The sequence below is a fragment of the Anopheles maculipalpis genome, chromosome 3RL, assembly GCF_943734695.1.
Source record: "Anopheles maculipalpis chromosome 3RL, idAnoMacuDA_375_x, whole genome shotgun sequence".
Taxonomy (NCBI): Eukaryota; Metazoa; Arthropoda; class Insecta; order Diptera; family Culicidae; genus Anopheles; species Anopheles maculipalpis.
The window spans coordinates 72,895,981-72,918,441 of NC_064872.1; the positions used below are offsets into that span (position 1 = coordinate 72,895,981).

Sequence of the window (22,461 nt, forward strand, 5' to 3'; positions counted from 1 at the left end):
CGGATATTAAAACGGGGCAAATGGAACAGAACGCGAACCAAACGCAAGTGTAGATCCCCGAAAACGTAGCGTGTCGACCGTGTATGGCGATGATGATGATATGTAACGTGTGTGCGTGTGATGAAGATGGTATTGGTGCGTCGTGGTGGATGATTTTTATATTTTTATCGTACCATTTTCAAACATAAAAATGAAATTCCGGCGAAAGGATGGAATTAAAACATTAAACATAACAGGGCAGGCGTAAGCAGGGTAACAAATCCGAAACAAATATGTGTATGAAATAAAAAAATAAAAAGAGAGTAAAATAGAGGTCAATTTAATTTTGAAATTGAAAGGATAGGCAGACGCAATCATTATAGTATGGATATACTCTGGCTGTATCTAAATCGTGAACCCATAAAGATAGCGTGTATAGACGATGCGGATAGAAAAGGAGAACCACCATGCGGTGAGGGCGTGCTAAAGGCGAAACTGGTGAAGTGGTAACTTAAGATAACACCAGCCACTACGAATATATCGAATGCATGCGATAGTTATAAAACCTATTCGCCTTAGCTTAGAATTTTGGTCTTCAAGAGAGAGGAAAGTTGAAGCAATAACGATAGCAATCATAATAAAAACTAATAGCTTTTGATGATTGTTTTCAAAATATACAACATTAACTATATGAATGCTTCAGATGGAGGCGCATAGTGGCCCGTAAAAAAAGTTTTTTAAATTATTGGAAAAAAATTAATTTTCTAATATTTCTTCAAAAACTTTTTCCTGATTACCATTAGCTTGTGTATATTTCCCTCAAATTGAGCTCCCGGAATTGCTTATTAAACCATATTCTAACCTCTACCCTCTGGATCTACAAGCATTCTAAACTCTACCGCGATTGACAATTGCCTCAATTATAATGCGGCCACTGGCGTTTATGCGAAGCTAAGTGATTACCTCTCTTAGTTTATTCAATGAATTTCAATCATATCTGTCATTCCCACAAGACTGCGCCTCTAGCGTTTCAATTCCACCGTACCAAAGGCATGTAGTTTCCCTCATTGCGATTACAAAGATCTTGCAGTGATGGGACACATTTGTAATGCAAAATATGGAACTCCAAGCCTCCACCCGCTCAATATACACGGAAACAAGCCAACGAACGTCACTATGATCGATGGACTACATTCTATGGGTGGCAGCAAAATTTACACCCTTTTCTCGTCTCGGGGCCAAGGAAATGGTGCTTCTTGTAAACAACCATTTACACACTACACGAGATTTCCATTCATTACTTCACCCCCGCTGCTTTGTGAGGAACATAGCTCACCAATCCCACGAGAAAACTAGAACTGGGTCAACAGACAGATGATCAGAATCAGGGCGTTTTGCTCAATCGCGGGTCGGAAGCAGTACTGCTACGCTGCGCAAACTACTGCGGAGATTTACCTCGCGCTGGTAGCAGAGCACGTGCGACAACTACACAAACGGGGATGTTTTTTTTTTATTGATTCGCTCACTGATCCTGATGCGGGGAATGATGGATGCCAAAATACTGTCGAAAGAACACAGACAGGTCGGTTTCAAATTTAGTCCAAATGGCACACAGTGGCAAGGGTGTTTCTTAACACACGTTGCTAAATAAACGGGAGTCACTAATAATTTTCTAGCAATTCACTTACAAATGCCTTACTTTCTCTCTAGTGTATCCTCTGACCAAAGCTATATACATTGCGAATTCCTTTTACTCTACAAACACTGATAAGTTTATGTATTACAGATCTCCTTTCAACTTTCACAGCACATCACTTTCAATCACAAACAGATACATTACCTGGAGCTCAGCAGTCGCTCCGCTTCATCCGCCGTCATCTCATCAGGCAACAGGCTATCCTGCTCATTATCGCTTGCATCCGCAAACTTCAAACTGTCCTGCAAATCCAACGGTGGTCCCTCCGGTATCGGCGGTGGCCTCATCGACGCCAGCGACGGAGGATCGGGTAACGTTTTCGTACTGTAATCATCCTCCAACTCACTCAGCGTAATGCGTGTCGGATCGAGCAATATCTGCGCACTATGGTAACCCTTCTCGCCCATCTCGCTCAGCTCGTCAAAGTCTAATATCTTGGCCTCGTCCCGTTCACCGTCCATGAACGCCAGCTCACTGTCGGTGGCTGTCGTAGTGTTGGAGCTATTATCACCGAGAGAGGACGGCAAGATGGAAGCGTAAAGTACGCGATCGGTCACTACAGAACGACCACCACCATTAGCAATGGCTGACGGGATACCGGCAACTTGAGGTTCCGCTAGCTGTGTACTTCCCTGCCCGTTCGGCACACTGTTACCGCTCGCGCCGGAGGGTTGAGATCGATTAAGGGGCACCGTTTTAATCGGCACGACACCCGGCTGCTGCTTTCCGCTAATACTGCTGCTCGTGTTGGCACTTCGATACACGTCCACCTCTCCATAGATTTCATCACACTCCGTACCGTCCGGACGTACCCGGTAGCCCAAGTCGGCGTACGTCAGTTTGGCTTCTGCTGGGCTACCGACGGGTGAACGATCCTCACCGATCGGTAGCTTCCGTGGCGGGGACGCTGGCAATGGGAGATCAAACTCGTAGGCCGGTTTAAGTTTGGCTTTAATTTCTGGCGACGGTTCATTGAAGCCACCTTCGTCCGTGGTGGTTGAGCTACTGATGATGCTCGGTGGACGGTTGCCAAGCCCGGCGGCCGGTACGTCAAAGCAGATGCTTGACACTTTAGTGCGGCGTGTGACGCCGCCCTGTTGTTGCTGTGGTTCACCGGAATGTTCATCGTCTGTTCGTGAGGATTTTCCTGCAGGAAGAGAAAATAGGGAGTAAAAACGTATTAGAAGTCTCCTGTAGGTGATGTTTAGGAATTGGCGTTGGCTCTATAATCGTCACCACTAAAACGTGTCATCTTCGGTTGATGTACCCTTGCACACTGAGGCCCACAGCACATCAGCCCAACGAGCTGCATCATTTAGACAGTGGGAATGGATCGCACCTTTACGCCACTCACCTTTGCAGTCGATGCAAAACCGGCGTATGCTGAGACACATCTCTTCGGCTGCTGCTGATTGTGTCAATTCTGAGATGTCGGTCAGTGCGACACGCAATCGCTCTGTCCACCTAGCTCTTCTCACTTGCAAAACCACATCTTTTAACCACCCAACCAACACTCGCTTGTTGAGGTCAGCGTGCGCTGACTTTCTTCCCGCAATTCAGTCACCGCACAGCACCAGAGTTTAACCCGAATGTATCAACCGGCGTGGACAATCATTTCAAAAGGTTCATCACTTTTCACACAAAGACTCTAGTATTAGCGTTGCAAATAATGCACACCCTTACCGGAACATTGTCATGGGGTTGACCAGTGCCGGAGTGCAAAAGAAAAAAACGAGAAGACAAAACGTTATATTTTCACTTTTCCTTTTTGTTCCATCGCTCTATTACTGTTAGCACACGCAAACCCTCACCAACAATCAGTAGAGCTTGCCCATCGCTCAACCCATTTCGTGTAGACGATGAGCTATTATGTGTTAATGAATTGCATTCCACGATGTTGTCTACAATTTTGGTCACTTAAAGTAGACGCTTGTCCATTGCAAAACACTAAATGTTTATTGACTTTTAGGGCTGGTCTCATGAATTAAATAATACACCGCCGGTCGGGCTGTGGATGGATAAGCATGGGAGACTTTTTGGATAAGGCGTGAATTTTTGCCAATGTTTCACCAAACCATCCATTCTGACTAATCAACGCGGGGTGTACTGCTGATGTTTGTCTTTTAATTTGCAGTAATCTTTCGGCAGTCTTTCGAGCTTTAGTAAATATTGCCACAAGAAGACCTTTTGCAATAGGCGATTATGGAATCTCAAAAATTGTGACGTGATTTGCAGCTGTTTAAGAATTCATTTACATACAGTAAATGATTTATCTAAAAAATATATGATGCTATAATGTCATGAAGACAATACGACGGAGAGAGCCTCCAATATAAAATAGAGTGTCTTGAAAAGTAGCATAGAAGCTGCTCCATCGATAAATCTTGGAGAATTTCCCAACAAATTCTGCACCTTGGGCGATCCACATAGTCGCCCACGTCGAACGATATTTAGTGGTAACGGACGACAACGCCGCTCCAATTTCAAGAATGTAATCTTGATTTATGTCCCTCCCAGCGCACCTACAAGCTTCAACCCCGATTCCAACCGCCTTTGCCATCCATATCGTATATCCCCTCAACATTGCATTACATTAAGCAATCGGTCCTCAGGAAATAGAATATTACCACCAAATAATTATCAAAAAAAACCGCTCGATTTGGATGTACATTTTAGCCGGAAAGGATGGATTCCTTTCACGCCCGAACGGGACTCATGTTACGCCTTTCAAACTCTAACGCTCTGTCATTTGAGACACACACACAAACAAAGGAAATAGGTCTGATTAATTTTTCCCTCATCTTCGCGTTCTACCCAAAACACATGTTCAGTGTCGAGTGATTGTCAAAACCACCAGATGATGCTGATGGCCGAAAAACAGGAGAAGGGAAGGGAACGTTTTTTGAAGATCAACCGACACTCTTTTTTCGGAAATATTGCGACGCCATCGTAAAATCAAACGACACTTGCTATCGATCGCTCGTTCACTTTCAAGGAATGTCGCCGAAGAATGTTGACGGCCGACAAAGGTGGACAGCTGCTTTCCAAACCATTCGCGCTCCACAAATAGTATTGAAATATTTTAAATGAATACTAAGTGGGTACTCGGGTTCGTGCAACTATTGAGCGTTGGTGGTTTGTGCCTTTCACGAAATGCTTCTCCAACACGTGATCGAGTTTGGGACGGAATGTTGGTAAAGTCTATTGGAATGTCCTCAAAGAATCTTTAATGTTCCAGTAAATTTAATGCTTAAGCTGCTCCTCTTCACTTCTTCGCACGGTGTGGCCCTAAATAAACCATCTTTAGCACACTTTCCTCTCCAAGGTCTCACTTTCAAGATTTTATCACAGGATTTTCAAATTTCTTTCTACATCTGCACATTTTTTTTTCAATAAATCACTAGCAGATGATGTTAGGAGAATCAAAAGGGAAAAATTCTTCCCTGACGTCATTGCGCGCACACACACACAGTTGCGTCAAGCAGATACAAATAATATGCCTGATGACAAGAGTCCCCCTACATACGTTTTTCGATCTCAATTTTCTATCACACGCCACTAATGAATCACCTTCTAGAGTCCCACACAGTGTACACCTCGATCAAGCACGTAACCTCACAAGACGGGACGGTAAAATAAAAATCAATCCTCACAAAACCGTTTACAGCTGTGTGACAACCATCCCTGATGCCACATCAACTTCAATCTCTATCGTGTGTCATCTATTGGGGGGGAAAGAAAAATGATTTCACCGACACGGTCAAGATGGTTGTACCAAATTGGATGATCAGATATCTTCCGATCCCTCACTTAGGTGGGAGGTTCTTATACTTTTCTGCTTTTGGATTTGGACCGGTGCGCCTGGTCACCGGTAGTCAAAAGGAATTTTGGTGATCATCATTGAACTTTGCTGGGTTGATTTGCACCAGACTGTGACTTTGGGTAGCAACTTTTTATTGATTTCTTCCTAGGTTCGGTGCCTCTCAACACCACTTTTGACAAAACAACTCGCCACTCTAATCTCGCCCGTGGTGAATGTTCCATAACCTCAAAAGAAAGCAAAGAAACAAGACACCATTTTGCATCGAAAGAACTGTACCAACCAAAAAAAAAAAGAGATGTTGTACATTTATATTTATAAAAATTTCAAACGACCTCCCGACTGTCTGGTCTGGTCTGTTGACATTCACATACATATGCACACGGAGACGGATTGGATCACAAATTGGCGGTTAAGGCACAAGTGTATGTTTTTTTTTCTGAGGTTGGTTGGGAAACCGTCCACGCCAACCAAACAATGTCGTGCTTGATGCTTGACGTGCTCGTTTTTATGATAGATTTTTTGTTGTTGCCCTTCGGCGTTTGTTTGTTTGTTTGCTATTTGTTTCGCTTCACAATGTTTTGGAGGAATTTGCTGTGCACTTGGAATTCTATCTGCAGGTCCTGTATTGGGGGTTTTTTTTTTTTGTTCTCTCGCTGACAAACGATCATTGTTTACTGTTGGGGTAAACATATACAAAAACCACGGCAACTATAGATCGCTTGATCGCTTCATCGATTTATACCTATTTATGTGTGTGTTTTTTATCGCCAAAAAACACGATGAGGTCTTTTTTTTTGGGGGGTGGAAAACAAGGTCACACTTCATATTTTATGCAGTTTCCGATTCATGTTTAGATCGCTCGTCATGAAAGCAAAATAAAGCGTAAGCGCACAAAAACATGGGAATCGTTCGATTTTAATACTATTTCAAACAAATCACAAAAATAAATCGTTTGTACTCCTCAACGTACGTCCTAGCGCCAGTGCCGTAGTATCAAAAGGCGCCATCAATGGGATAGCGTCTGTTGTTTACTACAAGCTAGATTAAATTTAAAACACCCTCCTCCACAGTACTCCTTTGCCTCCCAGTGCACCATCGAAAAATTACCATGTTTAAGGTCAGAGTCATTATTTTACTATTTTTATCCAAACCATTAAATCTAGCTTGCTTGCTTATCGTATTGGTTTCTGTTTATAGAATTTCAGGATCAGATATTCTACTTTAAAACGTGCTTATACATTAAAAGAAAGACAAACAAACAATCATCCGATTGCGTCTGCTGCTCGTCCGGAGCCTTAAAGTATGCAATGTATGTTTTAATCACATTAAAAGCCTTTTAACGATTGCTCGCAGGTGTAGATTCGGGTCATCAAGCACGAAAACTGTTTGTATTCCTACAGAATAGCCAAGAGCTCGATACTTGTTAACGGCCATTATTAATTGCATACTTTCAGGTGCCGGAAGCCCTGGCACCACAGCCCAGCGATCGGTTTTCGTCTAAATTGGATTTCGTAACGCAAACTTTTGCCCAAAAATCATCGCAAACATAATTAGAATTCATCAATTCGTCAGTATTACACGAGCATTCGCGATGTTTGTTGGAAAGTTGGAACATTGAGCTGCTTGGGAGTTGGGAGGCGGGTGTTGAAAGTTTTGAATGATGTTTAAACAATTTCAATGAATTTCAAGATCCTTCTATCTCCCGCCTTTTCTCGTTTGCACCATACAACCTCACCCCCCCCCCCCCCCCCCCCATGGACGAGTTAAGATCATTTTCTCCAATTAAAATGTGCCGGTTTTGCTGAAGGGCCTTATACGCCCCGATGGAACATACACCCCACTAACCAATCACACAGGCAAGCACAAACACATATGCGCAATCAACTAAATATGCAACTGCGAGCACTTTGCAAACAAACAGTCTGGACGTATTTTGTCCTGGACTGGGTGGCTAACTTCACTTGACCAGACCAGAAAACGCGCGCTCACACAACCCGCAGACATTGCGTGTGCTGGTCTCTACTACTTGGCAGTGACAGAAGAATTCTATCTTTCACGCAATTAAATTATTTTACACCCTTTTCACATCCATCCTTTCCTTCATCTCCCCATCCCATGAAGGGAGGGATTTTTGCGCACATTTTTCATCAAAGCCTGAACGCAAGAACACACACACACACACACCACTAGGGAGAAGATAATTCGGTCGGACATCTTTTCAACACACAGCGCTCACACCCGGACACACACGCGAGCGCAAATCACTTGGGAAACCACTTTTCCGAAACGGACATTTTGTTTCGGCCATTTTCCCGGTCTTCATTCTGCTGCCGCTTCTCGCAACACTTTCACTTGCGGGTTCGCTAATAAATTATGATCTTTTTCTTCTTTTTTTTTGCCTATCGTTTCTTGCTGATGTGCAGGGTTAAATATAATCACAAACACGACACGGTATCAGAGGGATTCACGTGAATACACATAAATTACGCCAACGGCCAACGGCGCCGGTAGGAGGTCGTTCAACAAATTTGTGTCAGCAAGATTACCCGAAAGATGTGAGAGCAGAAAAAAAGAAACACACAGATTTACAACGCCTGACGAGACTAATGAATTTGCATATCGGAGAGAGAGATGAGTTGCATATCACGATGACCATCGACCGGGAGTGATGGAGTGACGCACTGCAGCACAAGGCCAACCGCATCGCTCAAAACATTTCACTTTCAGCTAATATTGAACCATAATACACCACACATTTCAGACGGTTCCCGCTCATGCTCACTATGAATGGCGGGCTCTTTAAAAATTGCCCTCAAAACACCCACACGCGCACACACCTTCTTAATTTCCAAACAACGCGACTAAAGTATAGCCCAAGATATGGCGATGTAAAAAAGCAACGAGGAACACGCACGCACGTCCGCATGCAGCCAAGGCACGAACGTGAAAACACTAGTCGTGTGCCGTTGCGGGTGTCGATCGTCGGATCTCGCGGATGTTGATGATCATCATGATGATCGTGCGAGACAAAATGACGGTTCGTGCTCTCCAACAACACAGAGAGAGGGAGAGTAATCATCTGTGCGACATACCGCCGATGATCCACTGGTGTTCTTTGGGCCACCATACATCTAAAACACTGGCAACGGCGCGACTCCACTCATTGAGCCCCCGGGAAGGAAGGATTTACTCAAAAAAAAAAAACATTCTTCTCCACGCACAAACTTCACAGAGTCGAATCGCTCACTCTCCAGCTCGAAGGGTCGAAAGAATATTGCAGTGAGCACTCACGCAACAATGCTTCAAACGAAGTGGTTTCCATCGACTATTATGAGGCATGGAGAACTTGGAAATTGCCCTGATATTACTGGAGCGGCTTGTGTTGTAGTTTTTTTTTTTTTACTATTTTTGGAAGTCGATTTCGCCGTCCACACACAAGAGGCACTTTACGCTGGGATTGATGCAGTGAAGTGCTCTGAGAAATCGCTATGAGGTTCTGATTTTACGCACTGAACCGTCCAACCGAATCGTCCGAATCATAAACTAACGTTACTTCTTTTCAAAAATCTATTACAAAGTTAGTTTAATTTAACCACGTTCAACTCTTATTCATGCCGGTTAAAAACGAAGTTATTTTTGCTTATCCTCAACGATAAACAGAACCGATCTGAAAACAACAACATACCAGAAGCTATGTCCACACCCGCCAAAATGAAAGAGCACGATTGTGTGTAAACCAAGGCCTTCAAAGCGTTCTTTGCCCACTGCAATGCAACCGATGGATTTTCCAGAAATCATTCCGTTACGGAAATTGCATCCAAAGCATCCACACCAACCGAGCGGACGGCAATCGACACCGGAAAACCGAAAACTGCATTTTCTCCCTCCAAAGGTCCAAAAGCGTGTCTGGGCGTTTTTCTCTTTCCATTTCAACTACTCCAACAGCGCATACTTGCATCACATTGAGATTCTATTTATAACAACGACACCCTTCTTTAGCTCGTCTTGTGTTGGGTCGGATGCGCCGGCAGCGATGTGCTGGAATAAGGAGAGCGGTGGCCTAAGAGGGCCGCGTATGAGTGTGATGAAAACTGCACAACAAACTCCTCGTCAACGCGCGGGTGAGTAGAGCTGATGCACTTTCTCCGTCGGCGTTGAAGCGTCGTTTGCGTTACTTCACACTGACCGCGATTTGTTGTTCTTTCAGTGTGGCGTCAGTGAAATTCATTCAGTTTTGAGCTTCTGGTTAGACAAAGAGCAATAATTTATGTCCAATATTCCACAGTTGGTCTGGTTTAATGATTCTACCAGGCCATGCCCGTTAAATTGTAGTTTCTTAGGCTTTCAACCCGATGCAATCCTCGAGCTTCGATATTGAAGATTGAATTCCAAGGTACCAGACTTGTCATTCCTGATGCCTGAAAAGCTATATATCGACTAGATAGTCCTTCAAAATATTATATGTAGCTCATGTGGCTTGTCTAGTACTATCAATATACTATGAAGCCTTGGATAAAGGAACAGAATAACAAACTATCTATTACGGTCTAGCGTTATCCCTCTAACGACCGAAACATTCTCCCATAATCATCTATCTCCAGCGGATACTTCATAATATCATCGTTAGTAAGCAAATTTGCATGTGGCACTACTCCCAACGGACCACCCAATACACCCCAACACATATACACAACATGTGCGGCGTCAAGTGTATAGTTAATCCTCGATCACTGATGAAAAATGGCGTTGGTGTGGTTGTACACCATCATTATTTGGTATGCTCGTTCCATTCCCGTATTAACCTACCGCTCTGCAAGCTCCACAGGACTTTCTCCGTCTCTCGCTGCAACTGCTGCCTGCAGTTACGCCCAAACCCCTGGCAATGGACTCATTGCATCGCTCCAATACGTCTAGGATGGTGCATTGGGGTTTTTTTTTTTTGTCGAAAACTGTGTGTTAAAAATAGGCCAATTTTACACGACCGCCGGCGAGCAATTTCGTCGTGCACTGGGTCGCGCCCAACCTGAACCACAGTGTACATGGGCAAGGAAAACAAAATATTATTGCCCACACCACTCCCACGACCCACGGAGTGCAGTGTGCAATGCTGTCGCTTTTCGAACCCAAAATTTATGCTTTCCTACATACGGGGGTTGCATCTATACAGCATCTGGAAGGATTTAGACTCCCCTGTGTAGGTGTGCATATTGGTGGCAATGTGTCGAGGAGATGCAGGTGGAGAAAAGTTTGAAGCGAAGAATAATTTTCACTTCCCAAGAACTTCTAATTTATAGCAAGTCAAACACTGCCAGTCGTAGTCTAAGAGAAACTGAAGTTATAGACGTTTGTATTTGATGCTAGCATTTCGTTGCGGTGCACTTTGAATAAGATCTACCGCGAGTATACATTCGAAGCCACAGCTCATTAGTAAGCGTTCGTCAGCGTCGTCACCTAGCGTAACTAAAGCCAGAGGCATTAACCATCCACCAGAAACGAACTCAAAGTCAAATAACGTTCCCCACACTCTTTCTCTGCACTTTCTATCGATTCCCATCTGTAACCGCACATACGAAAACACCCTTTGCTCCCCGCTTTTCCTTATAATTGTGATCCCCGTTTTCCAGACGATGAAGATGATTTAAGATTTTCAAAAGCAGTGGAAATTAGCTCAGAAAACCGTCGACCAATCAGCCAACTGCACTCGCAGGGGGCAGGCTTTGGAACGCTACGTTTCGGGTGAAAAGTTATTATTATATCGTGCACGACCCGATTCTTCCCCGTCTTGTCGAATTTCAAACCCAGCCAGCCAAGGCCTGTTCCTGTTCATTAGAATCGCCAGCTGCAAAAGGGTTGTAAGCACACTCCAAAGACACACATGTATGCAGGGTCACGTTCCATGCTGAATCTAGTGAAGCCATTATGAAGCGCAGTGTACTCTCTAGACACATACACACACAAGCACTTCGAGTACGCACTAGTAGCACGTTCCTTAGCAACTTCCTGGCACAGGACAAAGCCATTGAAAATGAACAACTGTTTGGCTCCTGTGTCCCGTTATGTGCCAGCAACATCCCGAGATGTGTGTCGGGTGAAGTGTTCAATATAAGCTGCTTCGTGTTGCCAATGAAGGGTCCTAATGAAACAAGACTCCGTGACTGCAAACAATGGCGGTGTCAGTTGTCGTGGTTCGAGTGCGATGGAGATATTTATTTCATTTACAAGAATTCATATCCCTTAAATATCGTTTGTCCTGATGATATATCTGTTTCCTTGTAAAAACGATTGGCTTATCTCTTTATGGTTTAAAGTTCAAGGAGTTTAAAGTTGGAAGAGCATACATGTGTCACCTAACATCAAACGCAGTAGAACATAATTTGAAATACTAGATTTGCTAGGAGTTCTTGTTACTCACCATTTAGTTCCTCTACCGTCTTCACCTCGTTGGCCGGTGGTGAATCTTCGGCACGCGAATCTTCCCGCTCGCTGCTGCCAACCTTCATTAGCTTTTCCGTCGATTCATTCTCCTGCTTCTCGTCCTCGGTGTGAATCGGCGACGACGGGCCCGATGAAGCACTCGCCCCTGGACTCGGCGAAGAACTGATGGCATGTGCGGGCGATGTAAGCCCACCCGAGCCGGTATCCTTCTCGGACGATTGCCTTCGGGCAAGGGCACCAAGCTCGGGATACTTGAAGCTTGCAGCATTGCTTCCATTACCAACCGCTAGCCCCGGTTGCCGTTCGTCCAGGTTGCCCTCGAGCGATTTCTTACGGATCGCCTTTTCCGGTGGAGGTGGCAGTGGCACCTGTTGTTCGATACTTGCACCACTTGCTAGCTGCTGTTGCTGCTGGTGGTGATTTACCGTGGTAAGTACGGTGGTGCTACTTCGCACCGGTGCCACCGGAGGTAAGTTAGCGTGCGGAGTCGCATTAGCTGGAGGTGGTTCTGCCTGTCTCGGTGGAGGTTTTAGCTTCTCCGGGCTCATCTTCGTTGGGCTAAGCGAGCTTGGATCGGTGGCATGAGGTGGAACCGCTGGCGGTGTCTTTGTTGGGCTCGGGAATGAGTTTTGTCTTAGGTTCGCCGTCCGCGGCCCTTTCTCCGGCGGTGGCGGCGGAGGTGTCTGTCGCTTTGGCGGGCTTGGCGGGGGTTCGCTTGGAGATGGTAGCCGATGGTGGCTACCAATAAGGGGCGCATGCCCATGATTCACAACTGGACCGTTCCGCTCCGCAACGAAAGGCAGCTGCTCCTTTGAACTTCCATTTGGAATGGCTGAATAGTTTCCATTGGTGGTTGGCCCCGAACCGACCGATGGTGCCGCAGCAGTGACCGAGGAGTTTGAACCGGCCCCAGCAATGATACCCGTCCCTGGTACTGTCCGGATGATGTCACACCGATTAAAATCACTCGCACCGCTACCCTTCGTTGTGCGCGTTTTCGAGAAATGTGACGTCCAGTTCTTTTGCTTTTCGATTAGCTCACGGGAGTTAAACTTTCGCTCGGGTTTCTCTGGCTTTTCGGGCTTTTCCGACTTTAGCCGGGATTGGTTGAGGATGCGATTCGAGTCAAGTTTACCGATGCCGTTACTGATCGCTGACGGCGGTTGCTGCTGCATTTGCTTTCTCTTTGGCGATGGTGATCGGTCCGGGCCGGAACCGATATCGGACAGATTGTCCTCCTTGCTGCTGGAATGTGACATCTTAATACTGAACGGCGGTGGACGATTAACGCGCCCTTCGCCGAGTTTTTCGAACAGGGCGCGAGCGTTGTTGAAACGGGCGGCGTGTGATTCCGTTCGCACGACCGTTGCTGTTGGGGAGTGTGTTGCGGTGGTACTACTGTCGGTAGCGGGTCTGTCACCTCGCGTCGGTATGTCCTGTGCTAGCTCGACGGGCTTTCGTTGGAACAGATTCGCTATCTGGGACACCTTAGGCCCCGCACCCGATGCCGGATGAGCGGTGGCTGTAGATTTCTCCATGTTCAATGCTTTCGTTGCGATCCTACAAGAGAAGAAAAAATAAATTAAACATTAGAATTTATCAAACACAAATTCATAAGAATGTGTCTCATAAAAAAGCTAACCATTTTCAACAGATTTTAGAATTAGCGCTTCAAGAACTTCACATTTACCGTCCCTCCATACCCAGCTGTAGTTCTGTCATGCAAACAACATTTAAATTATCTTCAGAATTCATTTGCTACTTGCAAAACACAATTAGACAACCGTACCAGCGCTCTTAGGTCGTGAAATGTATCGCCACTGATTCGCAGATTAGCGCTCAACACAAGTACACCGCAGCGCAGATTGTAAGATATCATGTTGAAACAACACTTTTCTGCTGATTTTACCCCGCGGGCAAGATAGTGTTTCTGTGATGCAAGATAGTGTCACACGTTGAAAACCGTACTCACAAACACTACAAACATTTTCAATCACATTGGTCGGTACTACAGAGGCGGTACGAGACGACGAAGCATTCTTCAAAAAAGAAATTCAAACCTTGGCATCGGTTTAGGTTTGATTGTTCATCAAAATGATACGATTTTGTGTCCGCTACTTCCGAAAACAACGCATCAAAAATCATTCCCGGAGGTGTTCTTCACTCTTGGTTAGGGAAGCAGTTGTAAGTATATAAAACAAGCAATCATCGGGACTCCACTGTCTTGTCCAAGCGTTCCGTTCCGTTTTCGTACGCGATAAGGCAGTAAAAGTGCCTTATCAAATCGTTCGCGTTCTTTTCGATACGCTGGTATGTATTGTGATGTCATAAACCCACACAACGGGGAACGGTTGCGAAGGTACGACTCTGGGCGGAGGAACTGCACATTCCTATCACAGGTGGTAGTGAGCAGAATGAGGGATAAAATTAAAACTGATTGAATTAATGTTTTTTAAACCTGTTCCGCTTTAGATAGCGAAGCAAATTACGCACAAATGTACACAAAATAAATACTCCAAGAGGTTACTTTGCAGATTAAATGGATTATTTGTATAAACAGGTAAATATACGACATTCTTACATGAAAAAACCTTATTTCTGATACTCACATCCATTTTGAACTATCTACTTGATCTTCACTTTAAGTAGTTATGACTCATCCACAAGTTCCAAGTGAATTATAAAACTAGAATTGTCTTTCCAACATCCAACTATAACAAACGAAACACTTTCAGTTCGAGCACTTCCTAAGACGACTACTAACTAACGACGTCCGGTCGATCGGCCACAAAAAATACGACTGTATGTTTGCCAACTGCCCGTGCTGTCGCGTTTGCCGACGCCGGATCACAAACATCAAGACAACCGCTGATAACACTGTCACGAGAGGTGCTGTTACGCCGGTTCGGAAGCCTTGTTTAGCTACACGAAGCTCCGCGATAAGTACAGTTCCAGCGAAAGATTGGCCTTTTTGCAGATCCCAAAGGTCCTCTGTTGTTCGTAGACCCGATTTACCGAGCTATGCACAGGCTTAATAGAACACTCGATGACTGGTACCGGCACTTGAGACAGCCTTCATGAACCAGATATAACTTTTTTTTTTCAAGAGGGCAAAACACTACACAATTCTGCTGTTGCAGCAGATGAGCGTTCATCAGTTGAGTTGTAGCCACAATCCAATGATGACACCAGTCAAAATGGAATCCTGGAAGATCCAAGTTTTGCACGCAATCACATTGGTTTTGTTATCCAATCCAATTTCCACAAAGTTAGTTCCTGATTGTTCCAGCACGCTCGGATGTCTTTCATATCCCGTTGACACTTCCTGTCCGAATCCGGACGAGTTCTGGTCGCCGACGGCTGTCCTCGGTGGATGTTGTCCCGGTTGTGTCCGTGGGCTTCCCCTTGGGACACCGTGCGGCATTGGAACTACAACAACGGACGATCCTACCCTGCCGGACACTCCCTGTGCTCCGGGTTTGGTGTGTGGACTTGGTAATGTTTGCCGCTTGAATACGGGTGAGTGTGTACCAAGACTGTGCCAGGTGACTGGAACCTGTCATTAACATTAACCTTTCACTGGCACGTTCTGTCTGGCCAGGAGACTGTTTATCGACGTATCACGTACCTCCCGATACCATTGACTGGGTTCCGCAGTGCGATAGTCGGGGCCGGTTCGCACCCAAACAATGCCGCGGAGATCGTATCAACGGACGGTGCTTTTGCTATTCCGCCGAGGGTAAACGCGTTTTTGGCTGGAGCTGGCGTAGTGAGGCACAAAGCATGACCTGCGGTCGGTACTCTATGGCACACATCGCGAGCTTTTATCACACAGACGGTGTGATAACGCCGAAGCTGTCTAATGATACGTTCTAAAAGACCAACTCAATCAACGGTTTGTCTCCCACAGCTTGCAGTCGACGACGGGCGGAACTGGAAGCGGAGGGCAGGTTTGATGTAACGCTGCACTGTACACAGAACGGAAACTACGAGGAACTGCAGTGTGATGAAGGTGTTTGCTGGTGTACCGATTCAAAAACTGGCTTCCAAATGCCCGGAACTCGTGCCGTTCCAGAGGATTTGTGGACTTTGCTACCGTGCTGTGAGTACGAAACGAAACACTCCAAGAAACTCGCAACACACACACACATCGAACACAGGCGAACGATGCTCGTGATGAATGGATCCATCCGTTCCGATATCGGTTCTGTCTCGTTTCCCCTTCCAGATAACGGAACACTTCACGGGGCGCAGTATCTGAGACGTTGCGAAAGTGTAGCGTTTTCGCAGATACTTCAACGCAAACAATTCATCATCCGCGGGCACACGGGCGTAACGTTCACCGATACACTGTGCGAGTACGATGGCGGACACGGGCGGTACATTATCGAAGGACAAGAGTACGTTAGTCACCCATTTGTATGAAAAGTGTGTAGGGAAATGGTTTGCTGAGGTGTTTCTTTTGCATACTTATAGAGCTTCCTGCACATGGTACGATGGCACTAAAATCGATCCCTACAAAACGTCACTACAAACCCTGGCAGCAATGAACTGCAGTAAGTAGACACAGATTTTACTATGTCTCATGCTGGATGCTTGATCATTGAACGCTCAATGATCGAACATCTTTGTGAGAAACAATCTGGCTTCTAGCCTGCTTAAAACCACACCGAAATTGCATACCCGTTAGGCGCACCCATTGAAGCGTTGCTCTAAAACCCACCTTGCGCCCAAAGCTATGCAATTTGCACTACACTATGCAATGCTTCCGCTACAAACATTTTCTTACGACCGCTTATCGACACAAACAATACGAAACACTCTCACACAACCGGTCACAGGATGCATACGCTTTCATCATCCGGCGCAACAAATTGGTCATAACGCGGTTACTTAACGAGAATAGGCACCTTTCCGCACGCAACACGTTTACGGCATTCCACCGCAACCCCATTTGTTCCGTCAATCCACACCGACACGCCACTGGAAATGGTAGCAGTAAGCACACACATTGTTTCAGCGCGGCCCGTGTGTATGTTAAGCGTCTATTTCGCACTTTACTCATAAACTACACAGATTGCGCACGCGACCTAAAGCTTTTCATGCTGGCCGGGCGGAAGATGGAGCTGGCCTGCGAAGGAAACGGTAACTATGTGCCGCTACAGTCGCGCAACGGTGCACTGTTTTGCGTCGATCCGGACGGGTTCGTGGTGGCGGAGAACGTACCGGCCCAGACAAACTGTGAGCAGTTCATTTTCGGCGCAAGTTTGCTGTGACGAATCGGATATGCATTGTTCAATAAAATGGTTTTATGTTCTACAACACGAATCGGACTTTTCGGCCCACAGTGTCTTATACCAGTCACAACAAAATCTTTACTGTTTGCTGCACGCAAAGGTGAACATCGTGGAAAGGCTTCTTCGCTTGTCGAATTGAGTGATCTTATCGCGGGGTTACATCGAAAATCAATTTCCCCAAAAAAAGAACTGATAGCAGGACGACCATGCACCAACCATCAAGAGGTAGTTAGGTTCGCCTCGTCGGTAAGTTGTAGTATTTATTAGTCCAAAAAGAACCTCCGACGGGCACTCTACGATGAGTTATCTAAGATTCCGCGAAAAAGTGATTCTGTCACTCGTTTTGAGCCTCTACTTTATCATCACCGTCGGGGCAGTGGATCCTCCGACATGTGATTCATCATACGGATGTGTTTCTTCCATCCGTCAGGAGGATTGCGCCAAGGGCGAAATACTGATCTCGGGTGGTTCGCTAAATGGTTGCTGCCCCGGTTGTCGTGGCGGCCGTACGTATCTCGCTGTGTGCAATCTGAACATTCCGGATCGCTGGTGTGCACCTGGACTAAAGTGTGCCGGACGCAAGTGTATTTACGATCGCTGTAAGTTTGAAGCCTGATCCTAGATATCCTGTGGATAGTAATGCACCAGTTTTTGTTGCTTTCGTGTCGTAGCAACTTGTCTGCATACGATGCATCTAGATCGAGATTTGGTCGGTTGGATCCCGAAGTGCAATCTGGATGGTACGTACGCGGCTAAGCAATGCCGTGGAGATCGATTATCGGGCCGCTGCTTCTGCTACAGTGAGGATGGTAAACGAATCTTTGGATGGGATTGGTACCGGAACACCGAGCGAATGACCTGCGGTGAGGAATCAAACTGATTTTTAAAGAAACCTTACACTTAGACGACTGTTTCTACGGTCCCATCTCTAAAGAATGCAGTAGAAGACGCAACAAGCTAGAGAAAGAGGGTCGCTTTGATGTCACACTCCACTGCACCCAGAATGGTAACTATGAGGAGCTCCAGTGCGACTCCGGGCTGTGCTGGTGCGCGGATGAGTTTGCTGGAAGTGTCCAGCTGGGAACAACCGTAGTGCACGATAGTCTTTGGCAGCTTTTACCCTGCTGTGAGTATAAACTCTAGTGCGTGCTGCGTGCGAGCAACTCAAGTGACTCCCGGTAACCTTCCCGGTTCACAGATAACAGTACCCTGCACGGTGAGTCGTACCTGCGCCAATGCGAAAGTGCTGCCCATGCGCAGAAAATAATCCTCAAGAAGTTCTACACGCGCGGTACCGTTGGTGTAACCTTCAATGAGATTCCGTGCGACTACGACGGTGCTTACGGTCGGTACAAGGTTGAGAATGGTGTGTAAGTATCTCCAGCGCGTAAAACGTGCTCCGAGGGGGCTCGTGCTCGAAAGGGACGCCCCCACCAAAAACAGGGAAACATTAAACTCTCTTAGAGACGATGTGTCTTATCGCTTTCACCTCGCGCAGGTCGTTCGTTTTAATAGCTTAAAGCTGTTGCCTTAACGGTTCACGGTCATGGTTTCATCTTCAACGTTTTTTTTTTCTTCACAGTGTCTACTGCACTTGGCGTGACGGAAAGAAGATTGGTTCGTTTCAGATACGCTCCAGTATGCTTTCATCGGTGAACTGCTGTAAGTAGCCGGAGAGGGTACTAAAACGGTGTCCCAAAACTCACTCCGGACGGCAATTCATCATTTCACCATCAGCTGCTAATCTCTTCACTATCTCCCTGTCTAATCTCGGTCTCCGAATGAAGATTGTGCCCGCGATACGATCATCTACCGGGAGGCTGGAATACCGTTTACGCTGGCCTGCGGTGGCAACGGAAACTACGAGTACTCTCAGGACCAGAATGGCCAACTTTTCTGCGTAGATAGCGATGGGTTCGTGGTAACGACAGAGGTCGCCCCGAATGAGTCATGCGATAAGTTCATCTACAACTCCGCTTTCTATGACGAAGACTGACGGCATGGATGGCGGATGGCGTCTACTCTACTGCAGCTGAACGCTTGAAGTTCATAGAAGACGAAATAAAAACGCAGTAAATGCGATAAGTGATACATTAGCCGACCGCCGCAAAAAAATTGCTTACGTCGTGCGTTTGTCACACACACACACACACACAACCACCATTATTCTCTGGTGAACAATGAAGACGAAAGAATCTAACGTCATTGATATTGGAAACCTTGGCAGGGCTATTCCCCAAGTGCATTTACCGCAAGCATATCCTTTGCTCGACCACACCCGAATCTGACGCAGTGATGCCCAATATTGTTATGATTTTGGTAACTCAACACCTCAGGAACACCATCCAACGTTGAGCGCAATCGGCTATAACTTCACAGAACGGGCCCACCAACGACAAAAAACAAAAACAGCCTGGTAAACATTCCGAACTGCAGGGCAAACGCCTGACCTTTCCAATACACGATTTACAGTTGGAAGGAACCTGCAGAGTGTAACTGGAAGTGGCTTGCGGACTTGTAAAGCATGCACGGAGTTGTTGTGCCTTGGATAGCTTGGGTTTTTGCAATCCCAGCAAAAAAAAGTCCAGTACAAAGGTCGGTATGTTTTACAGTTTAAATCCGTTTACCAGTGAGTGAGTTGAGTGGATGACAGATCAAATTTCAATTTGGAACAAGCCGCTTACTTACTATTTTTGGGTGTAGCATTATTTAAAATTGGTAAGTTTTAGCTACATCCTTCCACATCTTCGTTTCGGCCCGGTTGTCACACTATCCGGATAGTGTGGGAACTGACTATCGGACCACGTGCTATCAATAAGTCCTTCAAACCATTAAATAGCCGGCATGACCTAGCGTGTCGTTATGCCAAGAATAAGATCTCCTCTTCTTATCCCTTGCACCTCTTGTAACCCATCTTCAACGGTCTAATGAAATAAACAAATATGCCCCTACCCCCCCTGTTGTGATGCTATAAAAAACCACTTCACTCCAACCATGTGACACATTTAATTTTAGCCAGTAACTCACCGGCAAAGTCCAACCGAGCGGCTACGGCATAATTACATTGTATTACAACTCCATGTCAACTTGTCCGACAACACCGATCAGACCCCGTAGAGTGTATGCACTTCTTCTGCTGCTGTCCAAGTTTTACGGCAGGTGGTGTGAAGAGTTTGTGTGTTCCAGCAGAACAACAGTCCGCTGGATGACACAATCCCCAATAAAAGTTGCCCCCTTTTGCACCACATTCGAGTTCTAGACACTTACCTCACAGGAAATAAATCAGCAGCGACAAGCTTCTTCTCCCCTGCCAACGCTCTCCGGTGTAATAGGTTGGATTCTGTGTTTCCTCTTTGCAGTACACTTCACTTCAAGCTTTAAGTACTGCCTACGAAAGACAATATACCACCACCATTTGACGCCGTGTTCTATCAAACGTACATGTGGCGGCGGCTTCTTTTTGCCTTCTGCTTGCTTAGTGTGCTTTAAATTTACGATCCATTTTCCAATGAACCAGTCAGTTAAAGGGTTACAGTTACACACGGCTTAGTAACGTTTACATCTTCAGTTCGGTTTTTGATAAACTGGCTGGAAAATCGGGGCTTAAACGATGGACTGCTCTTCTTTCTTGATGTTTCGCTTTCTTATAATCTGAAATGGAAAAAATGATCACATGAACAATCATTAGTAAAATTTGCACAAAGAAAACAATACACCAAAACTGATAAATAAAAACACATTTAATCAACACACTTTACCTCCCGCTTATTTTATGGCTATTTTCACACCAATCATTAGACTCCCCGCCGGCTCAAGGGAATGCTTTACGAAGCAAAGAAATAAATAAAATACTATTAAACATTAGCTGCCCATTTTCCCTTTTTTTTTTTCCTCCCAACAGAGAAAGAAGAAATCCCAAACTCCTAACTACCGAGTGAAGGATGTTTGCTTATTGGTACGCGTTTTGCGCTCTACAAATAAGCTTATTTTCACATCTGTCATCCATTTAACTTTTCATATCGATCAAGTGGCGCATTTTACGCAGGCCAGCCTATACGCCACCCTAATGGGCACACTTTATTTCTATGATAGTTATTATTATCGTTTTTTCTTCTTATTTTATTCACTCGTTTTTTCCCTTTCCTTCGGCATCTGATCGTGTCGATTATTAGTTTTTCGTTTTTAAACATTTTTAAGCACTTTTTTCGAACCTTCTCATCTTTTTCTTCTCTACACTGTTCAATTTTTATAGCTTGTTTGTGTTACATTTTCCCCCACGCAGCAACAGTGGGGTGGTGAAGCGTAAAACATAATTTCTTCCCCCTTTTTTTCATCACAATGTGTGTTTTGTGCCAATTGAAAAGCCCACTTACGGTTGAAAAGTAAAAATGCTTCAGTTTGTTTGTTTATTTATTTGTATGAACATAAAATGTTGTGCTCCCCGACACAATATCTTACTGGAAAATTGCTCGCATTTATTTAAATGTTTAAATGCTCCCTTTTTTGTTTTTCCAATTATTTAGCAAACGATATTTGTGATCTTTAAAAAGAAAATTAGGAATTTTGAAACATTTATCCCCTAAACGATAGATAAAATTCATGGTGAATATTTCATAATGGGTTCCCTTAGATGACCGTGAAATACATTTTTTCCTGCGAATATGTAAATGAATGTAATGAGAGTAGCAAACAGGGAGAAGACACCATGTACCAACCCTCCTTAAGACACTGAGACCAACAAAAAAAGTTCCCCCGCGCACACACATTCACCGTGAACCTCCCATCCTTCACCGGCTGGTCTTTCTTTGTTACGAAAATGGAGAAAATACTGTTTCACCATGACCTCCAACGCTTACCACTAAGCGGCACACGCACATGAAGCCACCCGGAACGAGAACAAAGCAAAGCAAATCTCACTTACCATCGGGTTGTTTGGTGTGTTGGGCGCACAAGCAGAAGAGAAAAAAATGTGTATGGGCTAACCATGAAGAAAATTAAGAAATGAAATTTTCTTCATCCTTGGCATACTCTTGGTACCGATTGTGTGTGTGTGTTCTTACCCTCTCTGCTATTCGCAATTCTTTGGTTTTAATTTTTATAGCAGACCCCCGCTAGAGTTTGACCATGCAAAGCCAATTTATAATGCACGGTTTGCATTGTACTCGTTCTTTTAAGTTTGAAAGAGCCTTTAGGTGTGAAAATGCTATAATGGTTACATTTATTATCATGAA

The 22,461-nt window shown here is 45.2% G+C and overlaps 4 protein-coding genes across 4 annotated transcripts in view; 2 read left to right on the plus strand and 2 right to left on the minus strand.

Moving 5' to 3' along the window:
- Positions 1-20,513, minus strand: part of LOC126561288 (uncharacterized) — a 28,124-nt gene extending 7,611 nt beyond the window's left edge. The window contains exons 1-3 of the mRNA XM_050217317.1: positions 20,498-20,513; positions 11,911-13,493; positions 1,820-2,822 (exon numbers count right to left, since the gene is read on the minus strand). Of these exons, the coding sequence (XP_050073274.1) occupies positions 1,820-2,822; positions 11,911-13,471 (2,564 nt within the window). The 5' untranslated portion in view covers positions 13,472-13,493; positions 20,498-20,513. The remainder of the gene's footprint in view (positions 1-1,819; positions 2,823-11,910; positions 13,494-20,497) is intronic.
- The window catches only part of LOC126561524 (basic proline-rich protein-like), a 360,034-nt gene that overhangs the window by 82,625 nt on the left and 254,948 nt on the right, over positions 1-22,461 (minus strand). The window lies entirely within an intron of this gene.
- LOC126562422 (uncharacterized) lies at positions 15,078-17,232 on the plus strand. Its single transcript, XM_050218934.1, has 6 exons — positions 15,078-15,452; positions 15,535-15,726; positions 15,844-16,035; positions 16,162-16,333; positions 16,410-16,489; positions 17,010-17,232. The coding sequence occupies exons 1-6, from the start codon at positions 15,113-15,115 to the stop codon at positions 17,207-17,209; spliced, it is 1,176 nt and encodes a 391-aa protein (XP_050074891.1). The 5' UTR covers positions 15,078-15,112; the 3' UTR covers positions 17,210-17,232.
- LOC126562455 (uncharacterized) lies at positions 17,529-19,226 on the plus strand. Its single transcript, XM_050218967.1, has 6 exons — positions 17,529-17,829; positions 17,902-18,093; positions 18,165-18,356; positions 18,429-18,600; positions 18,813-18,892; positions 19,018-19,226. Exons 1-6 carry the CDS (start codon positions 17,529-17,531, stop codon positions 19,224-19,226), a joined length of 1,146 nt encoding a protein of 381 aa, XP_050074924.1.

What these genes read in the sequence shown, in the direction of transcription:
- LOC126562422 (XM_050218934.1), top strand. Translation starts at nt 15,113, where the DNA reads ATGATGACACCAGTCAAAATGGAATCCTGGAAGATCCAAGTTTTGCAC. An exon ending in GTGGACTTTGCTACCGTGCT is followed by an intron (nt 16,036 to 16,161) that starts GTGAGTACGAAA and finishes TTCCCCTTCCAG; the next exon opens with ATAACGGAACACTTCACGGG. An exon ending in CCTGGCAGCAATGAACTGCA is followed by an intron (nt 16,490 to 17,009) that starts GTAAGTAGACAC and finishes TAAACTACACAG; the next exon opens with ATTGCGCACGCGACCTAAAG.
- LOC126562455 (XM_050218967.1), top strand. Translation starts at nt 17,529, where the DNA reads ATGAGTTATCTAAGATTCCGCGAAAAAGTGATTCTGTCACTCGTTTTG. An exon ending in CACCGAGCGAATGACCTGCG is followed by an intron (nt 18,094 to 18,164) that starts GTGAGGAATCAA and finishes CCATCTCTAAAG; the next exon opens with AATGCAGTAGAAGACGCAAC. An exon ending in GCTTTCATCGGTGAACTGCT is followed by an intron (nt 18,893 to 19,017) that starts GTAAGTAGCCGG and finishes CTCCGAATGAAG; the next exon opens with ATTGTGCCCGCGATACGATC.